Source organism: Rana temporaria, chromosome 11 (genome assembly GCF_905171775.1).
Source record: "Rana temporaria chromosome 11, aRanTem1.1, whole genome shotgun sequence".
Lineage (NCBI taxonomy): Eukaryota > Metazoa > Chordata > Amphibia > Anura > Ranidae > Rana > Rana temporaria.
In genome coordinates, this window is record NC_053499.1 from 113,297,221 (window position 1) to 113,311,857 (window position 14,637).

The 14,637-nt window shown below is 45.1% G+C and overlaps 1 protein-coding gene across 1 annotated transcript in view; it reads left to right on the forward strand.

Annotated features, from left to right (window-relative positions):
- The window catches only part of LOC120917505 (serine/threonine-protein kinase D1-like), a 170,238-nt gene that overhangs the window by 137,045 nt on the left and 18,556 nt on the right, over nt 1-14,637 (forward strand). The window contains exons 13-15 of the mRNA XM_040328842.1: nt 389-461; nt 6,626-6,732; nt 8,775-8,936. Coding sequence (XP_040184776.1) covers nt 389-461; nt 6,626-6,732; nt 8,775-8,936 — 342 coding nt within the window. The remainder of the gene's footprint in view (nt 1-388; nt 462-6,625; nt 6,733-8,774; nt 8,937-14,637) is intronic.

Genomic DNA, 14,637 nt, shown 5'->3' on the forward strand with positions numbered 1-14,637 from the left:
AGATATTTATCATATATAATTTATAAACCGCTGTTTTTGTGGTTGATTTTGTATTGGGGCAGGTTCACTCTGGGAATGTAATCCAGTGCGTTCCCATGCAGTGCGATGCTGCAGCCCATTCATGTGAATAGGCTGAAATTGCACTGGAATGCGGAAAAGTAGTGGATGCGATACTATGATAATAATAAATACTAATAAAAAACACACTGCACCAAATTGCATGGTTTTGTTTGGGGTGCCATTAACAATGATTGGCAAGTGCTACAGATCACAAAAGCCAGTACGTTTTAGCGTACTGCAAAGAACGCACACGGAAGGCACCTTTCCTGCACCGTGTTGTGGTGTGAATGGCCCTAAATCTTATATATATATTTTTTGTTTCTCCAAGGATATCAGTCATATGTACCAGATCTTCCCAGATGAAGTTCTGGGTTCAGGACAATTTGGAGTTGTCTATGGCGGTAAGATATTTCATTCCTTTCCTCTTTTCATGAAAGATTATTTTAAATAAGGAGTAAACCTTTTTATTTTTTTAATAAGCAATGTCAATGCTTTCGAATTTAAGATAGCAGTGTTTAACCTCTCACTATTTAGGTAAAACCGTTTTTTTCTCTTAACATAACGTTGTTGGGGTTTTTATGACTGATAGATTGTTATCCAGATAGCTTAGGAAGGAGTGGAAGGCATAAGGATCAAGTTGAAAAATTATTCTCGATCAGCAGTGACAATCGGCTACAGCCACTGATTAGTGTATTCCAGGGCTGAACTGGGACAAAAATTTGGCCCTGGACTTCATCCAGACTGGCCCACTTTGACAGGTCTCTCCCATGGCGGCCGGACAACTCCTGCACCCCCCCCCAGGCCACCCAAGCCCCCTCTCCCCCTTCACTAGCCACTACTTTATTAGAGTAGAACGACTGGTACTGGTACTCTTATAGGCAGTACCAGTGGGGAATCTAGACATTATTTCACCCGGGGCAAAGAATCAGTTCGGTGCCCCCCCTTTATGGGACACGATTAGGCAGAAGTGAGAAACTCCCAGGCCATAGCTGTTGAGTCAGCTGTCTGTCCCCTCCCCCATGCCCCTCTGTCGTCCCCCCTGCTCCTCTGGTCCTCCCCCTGCTTCTTTGTTCCTCCCAGGTGAGCGCTGCAGGAGGGAGAGACAGAGGAGCGGAGGGGGGCGTCGGTCCGCTGTCACTGAAGCCGGCCCACTGAGCCATTGGCCCACCGGGAAACTCCCTGTAGTCCCAATGGCCAGTCCATCCCTGGTGTATTCCAACAGTGGTGGATGATGCTGCCAGAATACAATGCGATTCGTCTATCCTGTGGATAGAGGATTGTTACTTTTTATACTACTTCAACTACTTCCTTCACCCTTGATTGGTCCTATCAAACAGATTATTTTCATCATGTTGGTAAATGTGCTTAATGGCTAGGAACTTGTTACTGCCCCCTAAATTAGTACTAAGTGCCCAGTCCTTGACGGAATATAATATTTGGCCATCAAATTGGGAGAGTTTTGTGCTGTTTATGGCCAACTGTAAAGTTTCTGTTTTAAAATTTGTTTAAATGAGCAGGAATCTAATTGGTTAAATTCACAAAGATAACAAACTAGCATGATGATTCTTATTTTCCAGGTAACCAATGACAGTTATTTTCCAATCAGGTTTGAAAATTAGGCAAGCCATAGATGATGCGATTTTCAATTCCTGTAACCACGGGTTGCAGGAATGAAAATCACTTGATTCCCACATCAGCACATTCAGTGTTGATGGAGTAATTTCTCCCACAATGCTATTGTGTTATGCTGGTGGATAGCCTTCCCTACCGGCAAAATATAATGATTACTGCCGGTGGCTATGACCGTTGGTAGTAGTCACATGCAAAATATTCCAGCAGGCTGGCTGTACTGAAGTACAACTAGCCTGGCCATAGGTTGGTCGAATGTCAGCCGGTCCCCTGCTGATCCATCTGAGATTTGATCCATCCATTTTTACTCACCATCCAGCTTTATACTCACATGGCTGAAATGTGGATCCTTATTTCAATGTTAATGCTTTGTGAACTGAGTCTTTTGTCTGCTACCTATAGCTAAACTTTGCCTTGTAAGATGAAGCTGCCAATTATTTGGCTATAGGAAAGGTTAATCTGACAATAACATAGTTTGAGGTTATAAACACATCTCATATTTATGAATTACCACAATCAGATATTGGATTTTTCGACAACCGTGGGATTTAAAAACATTTTTGTTGCCATATAAAACAAGGATTCTTTTATACGCAAGTTGGTGATGCATAAAAGTATAATATTTCTTCACGAATTGTAAATAAGATTGTTTGCCTCTTATTGTAGCGCTACCCTGGTAGGATCCGCTGAATGATGCTTGTGCTCTGGAACTGCCCTGATCATGGAAACGCATCCACTCTTCTGACACTCTGGGGTAGATTCATGTACGGGCGCGCATAGTTTATGATGACCTGACGTGATTGACGTTTTGCATGCGCCGTCCGTGTACATATCCCAGTGTGCATTGCTTCCAAGTACGGCGCAACGACGTATTGGTTTCGACGTGAACGTAAATTACGTCCAGCCCTATTCGCGAACGACTTTTGCAAACGACGTAAAAAATTAAAATTTCGAAGCGGGAACGACGTCCATACTTAACATTGGCTGCGCCTCCTAATAGCAGGAGCAACGTTACGCCGAAAAAGCCTTAACGTAAACGAAGTAAAAAACGAACGCCGGGCGCACGTACGTTTGTGAATCGGCGTATCTAGGAAATTAGCATATTCTACGCCGACAACAACGGAAGCGCCACTAGCGGCCAAAGTTATATTGCACACAATTCTACGCCGCCGCAATTAAGTTACGTCGGTGGAGGAAGCCTATTTTTTCAGCGTAACTGCCTTTGATGATCAGCGTAACGCTACGCGGGCGCGGAATTCAAGTTACGGCGGCGTATGTGAATCTACCCCTCTATGTTCAGTCATGGATTTCATAATCAACACTTGGCATCCTTGCCACAAATAATACCCAGCTCAAATAGAGGCAGCGTAAAATGTAAAGTTCAGTCAGCACTATTGTACTGAATACTTCAAAGCAGTTCAGATTCATTATGGAAACAATCGGCATGTAACAATACATAGTCAATGGATGTTAGACAATTAAATACATTAAGACCGCTAACAAGGAACCACTAGGTGTAGCAGCATAAACGGTAACAGGGTTCTCCAGAAAGGCAAAGGGGCTGCTACAGACGCATTCAGGTTCCACACAGCCATGGTTGCACACCCAGGGTTGCCAAATCTAAACTGTATATAGTGCGGTTATGCAAGGAGGATTAGCTATTCTTTATTGACGGAAAGGAAGGAGCAACCCTGAGCTATTGATGGATATGTAGGTATATCAAGGAGAGGCATTTTGTGTTTAAGGATAAATCTTCTGCCAGCAATAGATGGGGCCCTTTAACAGTTGGAGTATATGATGATAAAGATTAGGTTCAGTCTGTTTGCAGTGAATAAGGAGGGTAATAGGATCTCCTAGCTGAAGCGGGGGTAAAGGTGTAGGCTAGCGGTGTCCATGTGTAATGCCCTTTACACACAGGGCCGGCCTTTGGGGTGTGCGAGCTGTGCGGCCGCACAGGGTGCCATGGGCAACAGGGGCGCCGTGCGGCCATCTAGAGGCGTACTAGGGGTGTTTGGGGGCATACCACACACTGGGGGGGGTGTCATACCGGCAACGGGGAGGGGCTACTCTGAACGGGGGGATCTGCATTGAAGGGGTGTAACATGCAGGGGGTCCAGAGCTGCAGGGTTCTGTGTAATGTAAAAGGGGTCCAGTGATGCAGGGTGCTGTGTAATGTAAAGGGGTCCAGTTTTTAGGGTGCTGTGTAATGTAAAGGGGTCCAGTGATGCAGGGTGCTGTGTAATGTAAAGGGGTCCTCTTTGTGTATGTTTAGGTGACCAGGGGGCGAGGGGTGAAGATGGGGGGGGGGGGGGTGCCACAGGATTAGCTTGCACAGGGCGCCTGAACACCTAAGGCCGGCCCTGTTTACACACGATAGGTTAGTCTGATGAAAACGGTCTGATGGATTTTTCCATCAGTTATCCGATGAAGCTGACTGATGCCTACACACCATCAGTTAAAAAAAACGATCGTGTCAGAACGCAGTGACGTAAAACACAACGACGTGCTGAAAATGAAGTTCAATGCTTCCAAGCATGCGTCGACTTGATTCTGAGCATGCGTGGATTTTTAACCGATGGACGTGCCTACAGACGATCGTTTTTTTCTATAGGTTTTTTATCCATCAGATTATTTTAAAACAAGTTCTTATTTTTTTAACCTATGGATAAATAACCGATGGGGCCCCCACACGATCGGTTTGGTCTGATGAAAACGGTCCATCAGACTAACCTATCGTGTGTACGCAGCATAAGAGTAAAGACTGGGCAACTGCCTTCTTGCCAATCTCAATTGAGGTAACAACTCTGGTGTAGGAAAGGGTAGATGAACAGGCTACAGAGCAGTTGTAGGATGATTTGAGAGGGGCGCCATTAGGGTTGCCACCTGTCTGGGTTTTTCGCTGGGACAGTCCTGAGATTTGATTTTAAATTTACTGAACAAGCGAATCTGTGGTGCATCCTGGAGCCCAATGCTGGAATGAGTTCCGGCACTGAGCTCCAAATATTAGTCTGACAGGGCACTCTAGCGTGGATTCCCAGCCAATCCTGCAACTCTCGTGGAGTGTCTGGAAAGTGGGAATGGCCGCTATCTGCATCTCTGTACACAGACAGGAGGAGGAGGAGCCCGGCAGGAGGGATAATACCTTGCATGAGTCGTGCTGATCTGAGGTCTGCAGTGAGTTTATTGTTGCTGCAGACTTAGGGGGAGGCAGTGGGCACAGTAACCAGGAATGGGGGGGGGGGGGAGGATTTAGGGGCAGGTAAGAATCACTTAGAGTGATTTGGGGAGGGTGGACACGGGGTAAGAGGATATATACTTGGACACTTTGGAAGGGGGGAAACTTGTGCTAGAAGGGGGGGTTGGATTTGAAATCCCCCCCCCCTTATAGCACAAGCCCTCTCACCTCCCAAAGCACCCCCCAGCACACATCTGCCCCCCGCTTCAAATTCTAGCACAAGCCCACACCTTTCCCAAAGGGCCCCCTTCACACATCTGCCCCCCCCCCACTCTACCTTATATCACAAGCCATGTTCCCAAAGCACCCCCTATCTTCTAGCACAAGTTATCTCCCCTCCCAAAAAGCCCCCCCATCACATATCTGACCCTTCCATTCCAACTTCTAGCACAAGCAGGGCCAAAACTTCCTTGGGGACTGCAGTTCCTTGTGCTCCAGGGGGCCCTTTTGACCTCCCTGTAACATCTGGACAGTAGGGTAACATTTACTAGAACCGATCGGCTGTAATTTTCCTCCTGCAGCTTCTAAAAGCCAGCTTCTTCTCTTCTTTCTCCCGCTGGCATTCAGCAGTTGCAGGAGGAAAATGCAACAGATCAGGTCTAGTAAATGGCGCTCCCACCACCCCTCCTGTCCTACTGCTGCCCCCCATCCCCACCACAGCGCTGATGACTTCCCTCCTATCCCCTTCCGTCAGCTGCTGTGGGGATGTGTCAGGATGGAGAGCAGGGGAATGGGCTGATAAACATTTACCGGCCCCTTCCTTTTCTGAGTGAACACAGTGAGTGACTGGTACTGATCGCTCACTGAGTTCATTTATAATTGAAGCATTATAAACTGTATTGTAAAAAAGAATAAAACATAAAATTGTAAACAAAATTAAAAACTGACACGGTCCTTTGCCCTGCTGACACACTCCTCTCCCCGTTTGACACCAGTATATCACTATTACCAAAACTTTGAAATTACTTCTATATTATTACCATCCATTGGCTTATTTATTTATAACATTAGAACTTCTCTCTCTGGGCAGGAGGCTGGGGGTGTGTGGATGGAGAACTTCTTCTCTCATAGGTTTTTTGGGGGGAGCTGGCACCTAACTGAGTCTTTGCCCCGGTAAAAGAATGACTAGCTTCTGCACTGTTGGTATGGATGTCTCTGTGTCTCTAACTGCTGATGAAGACTGTGGCGCTGGGTATTTGGTGCTGGGATGTGCAGTGTCCCTGCACCTCTGGGTGCTTGCATAGGATGGTCACTGCAATGCTGGATGCAGAAATACTGTGGTGCTGTAGCTCTCTGCAGCAGCTCGCAAAACATCAACACCCAGCTGAACTCTCCAATGTCTCCCAAGGCAAGTCCGTGAGCCTGCCAATTACAGTCACATTTATAGACTATCCCAGAATCCTCTGTTGCTCTGGTTTACATTGAAGTTGTAGTCTCTGGGCTGCTTCACTGTTCAATAAGTGTTAGCTGAGGGACTACGTGTCCTAAGATCCTCTGCTTCCAGGGTCAGGAAGGACCATCTCCCTCTAGAGGCAGGAAGGTGATGCAATGATCATAACATAAACATAAGGGGGAAATAAACAACCTGTTGTGTACTCAGTAATGTCCCCTGTCCTCCATCACTTAGTAGCCCCGCATCTGGCTACATTGTAACTCAAAATGATATATGTTATCTATGTTTTTTTTTTTTTTTTTTTAAAGGAAAGCATCGGAAAACTGGGAGAGATGTTGCAATAAAAATTATTGATAAACTCAGATTTCCTAGTAGACAAGAAAGTCAACTCAGAAATGAGGTGGCCATATTACAGGTAACAATAGATCATTTTATTAGACTGATGAATATTGTTTTATTTAAATTTCTTAACACATTTGTTTATGGGTTGTGTGTCTCTAGTAGGCAACAGTCTCATTGTAATTTCAGTATTTTCACCAATAATTCAAGGCTAGAATAATTACAAGGAATAGAGTCCCACGAACAACATAACGTTACATAGTTACATAGTAGGTAAGGCTGAAATGAGACAATAGTCCATCCAGTTCAACCTGTGAGGCACCGTACACACGTCCGAGAAACTCGACGGGCAAAACACATCGTTTTGCTTGTCGAGTTCCTTGTGAAGCCACCGAGGTTCTCGGCGAGCCAAGTTTCCCTGTTGACTAACGAGGAAATAGAGAACATGTTCTCTATTTGGCCCGACGAGATCCTCGTCGGTTTCCTCAGCCGAAAGTGTACACACGGCCGGGTTTCTCTGCAGAATATGGCTCCGATCGAGTTTCTGGCTGAATTCTGCCGAGAAACTCGGTCGTGTGTACGGGGCCTAAGTGTCTCTGTGTCAGTGGCCCGGATTCAGAAAAGAGAAACGACGGCGTATCTCCTGATACGCCGTCGTATCTCTTGATACGCCGTCGTATCTCTGAGTGTGGTCGGTCGTATCTATGCGCCTGATTCAGAGAATCAGTTACGCATAGATATTCCTAAGATCCGACAGGTGTAAGTGTCTTACACCGTCGTGTCTTAGGCTGCAATTTCAGGCTGGCCGCTAGGTGGCGCTTCCGTATTTTTACGCGAGGAATATGCAAATGAGTATTTACGCCGATTCAGAAACGAATGACCGCCGGGCGTTTTTTTTTTTACGTCGTTTGCGTTCGGCTTTTTCCGGCGTATAGCTACCCCTGCTATATGAGGCGTAGCTAATGTTAAGTATGGCCGTCGTTCCCACGCAGAGTTTTTAATTTTTTACGTCATTTGCGCATGTCGTTAGCGAATACGGCTGGACGAAATTTACGTTCACGTCGAAAGCATGACGATTTGCCGACGTCATTTGGAGCATGCGCACTGGGATATGTCCATGGATGGCGCATGCGCCGTTCGTTGAAATCGTCAAAAACGCGGGGTCAGTACTATTTCACATAGTACACGCCCCCAACCAGACAATTTTGAATTAGGCGGGCTTACGCCGGTCCAGTTATACTGCGCCGCTGTAAGTTTAAGCGCAAGTTGTATGTGAATACACAACTTGCTGCTCAAACTTACGGTGGCGTAGTGTATCTGAGATACGCTACGCCCTCCTAAAGATAGGCGAAGGTATCTGAATCCGGGCCACTGCCTATAATCATTTCCCATATCCATGTATGTTGTTTTCTTTAGGATGCATGTCCAATAGTCTCTTAAAAATATCAATACTCCCCTCTGACACCACCAATTGTGGAAGAGCGTTCCACATCCTTATTGCCTAGACAGTGAAAAACCTCCTGCACAGCTTAAGATTAAACCACTTCTCCTCCAATCTCATTGTGGGACCCCATATCCCCTTACACTCCCTGAGACTGAATAGTTTTTTTTCCTACACTTGGATCACCATTGAGGTATTTGTAGATGACGCTGGCCGGCTGTAGATCTACGGCTGGCCGGCTGGGTTATCACCTACTACTGGATAAAAGGGACTCGGTTGAGGATAGACATCGTCTCCTGATCCATACAGAATTTAGGGTTTTCTCTCTCCCTTCCCTGCCCGTGTGAACTTCAGAGAACAGATGAAAATTCCATCGCTGCAGCAAACCCTCCAACTAGCTGGTCTATCGGCCGCCTCTACAAGGTATCACTATATCGCTGAGCAATCTGACTGGTTACCATCTATGCAAAGGAATTTTTTTTTTTTTTTTAAACAAATCAATTTATGGCAGCAATAAATTGATAAATGGTGCTTATTGATTTTCGCCTGTTTACTTGTCCGCACACTGGCCCAAATAGCGCTTTTTTGTATGGTTGCTTTTGACTGTATTTATATACACCATGCCTACACACTTTTCACAGTAACCCTTATAACACAGTGATTCCTTGTTTCTTCAGAACTTGCGTTCTCATGGGGTTGTTGACCTTGAAGCTATGTGTGAGACTCCAGAGCGCATCTATGTGGTTATGGAGAAGCTGCATGGGGACATGTTGGAAATGATCCTCTCAAGTGACAAGGGGAGACTTCCTGAGAGAGTCACCAGATTTATTGTCACACAGGTAAATTCTAAAAGGGGAAGACTGAACTGCCTGCATACATAAGTTATAAAATCTATTGAGAAATTATAATCTTCATATTTTGTGGTGGAAGTGACTGACATACACACATACAAATTTGTATTCCCATAGCCAAAGGGCTAGGAGTATTTAGACATCGCATGGATGCTTTAGACATCGCATGGATGCTTTAAAGGCTAAGTTCACCTTTTGGGAAAAATAATAAATGCACATACTTTTGCAGCAAAAAAAAGTGCATTTATTATCTCTTCCCTCAGGAGCTTGCAAAGCATTGCACCCGTGATAAGTGGAACAGGTGCAATGTCAGGCTCCTGCAGACGAGCCCTGCAGCTCTTAGCCGGTACCTCCATATGGGTAGACTGTTTGCAAGCTGCAGGGCTTGCAAATGAACTACGAGAGCACAAATCAGTTCATTCAAAGCTACAAGCTGTCAGCCACAATGGCCAACAGTACTTAAAGCTCTCTCATTCACAGATCACAGACAAGCTATTTTCGAAATGTAACAGCAGAGAGGATCCCCCGTTCACCATCACAGGGAGGGCGGGGATTGGGGGGGGTGGCAGGTCTGGAGCATGTTAGACATTAAGGCCCAGATTCTTGTACATTGGCGTATCTCTGCGGCAGCGTCACATATCCGATTTACGTTACGCCGCTGCAGCTTACACAGGCAAGTGCTGTATTCTCAAAGCACTCGCTCCGTAAGTTGCGACGGCGTATCGTAAATCGGCCGGCGTAAGCCCGCCTAATTCAAATGTGAAAGGGGGGGGCGTGTTTTATGTTAAACTACTGTGACCCGACGTGATTGAAGTTTTTGCGGAACGGCGCATGCGCCGTCCCTGGAATTTCCCAGTGTGCATTGCTCCAAAGTACGCCGCAAGGACATCATTGGTTTCGACGTGAATGTAAATGACGTCCAGCCCCATTCACGGACGACTTGCGCAAACAACGTAACTTTTTCAAATTTCGACGCGGGAACGACGGCCATACTTAACATTGGCTGCGCCTCGTATAGCAGGGGCAAGTATACGCCGGGAAAAGCCTAACGTAAACGTTGTAACTTTACTGCGTCGGCCGCGCGTACGTTCGGGAATTTGCGTATCTAGCTCATTTGCATACTCGACCCGGAATTCGACGAAAGCGCCACCTAGCGGTCAAAAAAAAATGCAGTTAAGATTCGACGGCGTAAGAGACTTACGCCTGTCGGATCTAATGGATATCTATGCGTAACTGATTCTAAGAATCAGACGCATAGATACGATGGGTCGGATTAGGACTTACGACGGCGTACATGGCGCTGCGCCGTCGTAAGTCCTTTAAGAATCTGGGCCCTCAAAATATGAACCCATTTCTTATGGATAAGGGTCTTTTTAAAGTCTGTTTACAAAAAAAAAAAAATCGTACATTTAAGAAGAGATACTGAGATTTTTGTAAATTAAAAAATGTATGTGGACCAACAATGATAAGATATAGATATAAGCCACATTCATGACAAATATCTAGTACTATCTAGAAGTATTGAGCACTAAGAGACATTGATGGATAAGCAAGTGTTCTTATTTCTATGTGTATCTTTTATGGACTTTAGTGGTGAGATCAATGGGCCAAATCCTCAAACGGGCTTAACTTAACTTTTCCGAGTTAAGTTACACTGCCGCAAATCTCCCAAGTTAGGTGCCGATCCTCAAAGCACTTGCCTGGAAATTTTCGGCAGTGCAACTTAACTCCGTCCGGCGCAAGGCGTTCCTAATACAAATGGGCGATTCCCATTTAAATTATGCGCGCTCCCGTGCCGGACGTACTGCGCATGCCCGTGACGTCATTTTTCCCGACGTGCATCGCGTGTTTTTACGATACGCCGAGTTTTGAGGATCGCGCCGGGTAAAAAAGTTGCGTCGGGAAAAAAAAAAGATACAGCGAAAAAAAAAAATTCAAAATAAAAAAAAAACGCGTCGCGAGGAAGAAGGGTCTACTTTTACAAGGTGTAAACAGTTTACACTTTGTAAAAGCAGCCCTAATTTTACACATGCAAACTAAAACTTACGGCGAAAAAACGAAGCTGAAAAGCTTTGTGGATCGCCGTAAGTCCTAATTTGCATACGCTAGGCGGCATTTCGACACAAAATGCCCCCAGCGGCGGATGCGGTACTGCATCCTAAGATCCGACAGTGTAAGTCTCTTACAGATGTCGGATCTTCTGCCTATCTTTGGAAAACTGCTTCTGTGGATCAGTTCCAAAGATAGGCACAGAGATACGCAGGCGGAACAGCAGATCCGCCTGCGTATCTCTTTTGAGGATTTGGCCCAATGTGCTTAAAGTGAACCTGTGCCCAGACTATGCACAAAAATGTATTTTGTATAAGTCAATGTTCGGATTAACGGCTGTCAGCAAAAACGGGTATACACAAACAGGTATGCACTATATATATATATACACAGCATTAATTTTTTTTTTTAGGCTTTCCAGCCTAGAGGCAAGATCTGGGGACTTATAGACCCCGCCCCCTCGTCCCCACGTGTTCACGTGTAGAAAAGAACATATACGTACATCACGCCCACGTATGTAAACAGCATTTAAACCACACATGTGAGGTATTGCCGCAAACGTTAGAGCAAAAGCAATAATTGTAGCCCAAGACCTCCTCTGTAACTCTAAACAGGTAACCTGTAAATAAAAAAAAGTGTTGTCTATGGAGATTTTTAAGTACCAAAGTTTGGCGCCATTCCACAAGTGTGCGCAATTTACTCGGCGTAACATCATCTTTCACATTATGCAAATAAATCAAGCAAACTTTATTTTTTTTTGTTTGTTTTTTAATTCCCTAAAAAAATCTTGTTTGAAAAATTGCTGCGCAAATACCGTGCAACATAAAAAGTTGCAACATCCACCATTTTATTCCCTAGGGTTTCTGCTAAAAAAAATACATATAATGTTTGGGGGTTCTAAGTATATTTCCAGCAAAAAAATTATGTTTACATGTAGAAGAAAAGTGTCAGAATTGGCTTGGGAGGCAGGTTTGGCTCCCTCCAGGCACACCTGCCCTTAATCTATCCAACTGCTATATATGTGCTTCAATTTGGGAGACTCTCAAAAATATAGAGTTAGGATCATAGTAAACTGGAGTGTCTTGATGTGGAGGCTGCAGCTTACATATATGTTTGCACATGTGTACGACCAAACTCCTTATTTTTAACGTGAATAGAGTTGAACGGACACCTGGATGTTCGGGTTCAACGGGTTCGGCCGAACTTCGGGAAAAAGTCCGGGTTTGGGACCCGAACTTGACCCCGAACCCGAACCCCATTGAAGTCAATGGGGACCCGAACTTTTCAGTACTAAAATGTCTCTAAAAAGGTAATGGAAAGGGCTAGAGGGCTGCAAATGGCAGCAAAATGTTGGTAAGAGCATGGCAAGTACTCTGCAAACAAATGTGGATAGGGAAATAACTTAAAATAACATAAAATACCTAAAAATTAAAAATAAATAATCTTGACCTAGGAGGACGAGGTCCATATGGAGTAGGAGGTTGAGGTGGATGTGGCGGTGTAGGTGGAAGCGGCGGTGGAGGAGGACGAATAGCAAAATAGAAGAACAGTAGCTAAAGTGTTTATCTCACACGTACAGATATGGAGGAAACACTGCAAACACTGGAGAAAACACTGCAAAATATATTTTTTTGCCCTAAATGGGTGTTTTTTGAATAGCAAAATAGAAGAACGGTATCTAAAGTGTTTATCTCACACGTACAGATATGGAGGAAACACTGCAAACACTGGAGGAAACACTGCAATTTTTTTCCCCCCTAAATGGATGTTTTTTGAATAGCACAATAGAAGAAAAGTATCTAAAGGGTGTATCTCACAGTAACATATGCAGTGCTGGTGTAATTTGATTTCTGAAGCAGGACTGACTCCTATCTATTTCTCTCCCTAAAAGCAAAACGAGGCAGGACCCTTTCCCTAAATGATCTAAAGCAGAGTGACTTGCTGTGCAATGTAGATCGCTGAGTAATTTAATTTCTGAAGCAGGACAGTCTGACTCCTATCTAATTCTCTCCCTCAGAGCAGCAGCAGCACCAGCCTTTCCCTACACTATCTAAAGCAGAGTGACGTGTTGTGCTGTGTGCCTCTAGCTTATATAGAGGCGGGTCACATGCTGCACTGGCCATTCACAGCCATGTAATTAGTAGGCATGGCTGTGATGGCTTCTAGGTCACACGACGAGTTAAACGAATGTTGATTGGCTGCCCTGCAGCGCGCCATTACATTGCCGAACACCGAACCCGAACTTACAGCAAATTGTTCGGGTACCAAAAATCCAAAAGTCCGGTACGAATCCGAACTTTACAGTTCGGGTTCGCTCAATCCTAAACGTGAACTGTAAGACAGTTACTTTGTTTTTGATTGATTGATTCATGTGCTCCTTGCTGCAAAGGCTAGTTATATGTTGGGTGTTTGCTATTTGATTTTAGTACCCAGATGTTGGATGGTTTGTAGCTAAATAGCTTGGCGCTCTGAGGTGATTGTGACCAGATTTTTAAAATGAAATCCGGGGACATATATTTTGCTTTTACTAGTAAAGGCGGCAATCCGCGACTCTCTCCCCATCGCCATTGCCACTCACCTCACCTCCTGTCAAGTCTTTCTCTTTGGCCCCCGCTACTACTGGGTGGGGAGCGGAGAAAGATCACTCCGCCAGGGAAGGCAAGGAAATAAGCAGGCAGGGCGCTGGCCGAGACTTAAGCCAAGGCAGAAGAACATGCGAGTGGGAGCTGAAAACTGAAGAAATATTCCCTCCGCTCCGACCAGCACATGATCATCAGAAAAGGGCACAGATCATGGAAAAAAAATACACCCCCCTAAGCTAGTAGGAGCGGCTGAGCGGGGGGGGGGGGGGACGGTGTAATTCAGAATTTTTATTTTTACTGTCTTTGAAATTGCCCCAGCCCTTGTTTAAATCCAATCCGGGGACAAAACCAGGGACAGACTTGGGGATGTCTGGTCACCCTACCCTGAGGGGAAGAATCTGTGAGCTGAAAGGAGGTCCCTGGTGTCATTTTGACTGAATGCTTGATTATTTTACAAGCGGCTGCACTTAAGTACTGATTGTGAACCAGTATCCTCTGAGTAGAGCTTCTTTACCTATGCTAAACCTACTGTATGGTCCCCAGCCATGAACCTATAGACTCTTCCAGTTTACCTGTTCTTGTGCTGCAGTCCTCATTATCTGTGATGCAGTCTTCATCACTACTTGTGTTACAAATCACCTCACGGTCCTCACCCTGAGATTCTAGACTGCTTCAGTTTAACATTTGCCTTAAAATGCTTTCAGTGTGAAGGGTGGTCTTAAAGTGTCCAGCTGTAAGAGATAGATAGACTGTGCTATTTCAGCAATATAGCAAAAGTGAAGTGTCCTCTTCAAAAAGACATCCCTAGACTGAGTAATGAGACTGGGTGAATGGTGCTGTGTGCCTGACTGCCTCTGCACTGTTTTTGGGAAATAATCTGTCTAATCTACAGTGGTAGTGATATATATACACACACACACTATATTAACTCAAATTTTTTCAGGGAGGTGTAAAGCCTCGTACACACGATCAGTCCATCCGATGAGAACGGTCTGATGGACCGTTTTCATCGGTTAACTGATTAAGCTAACTGGTGGTCCGTCGCACCTACACACCAT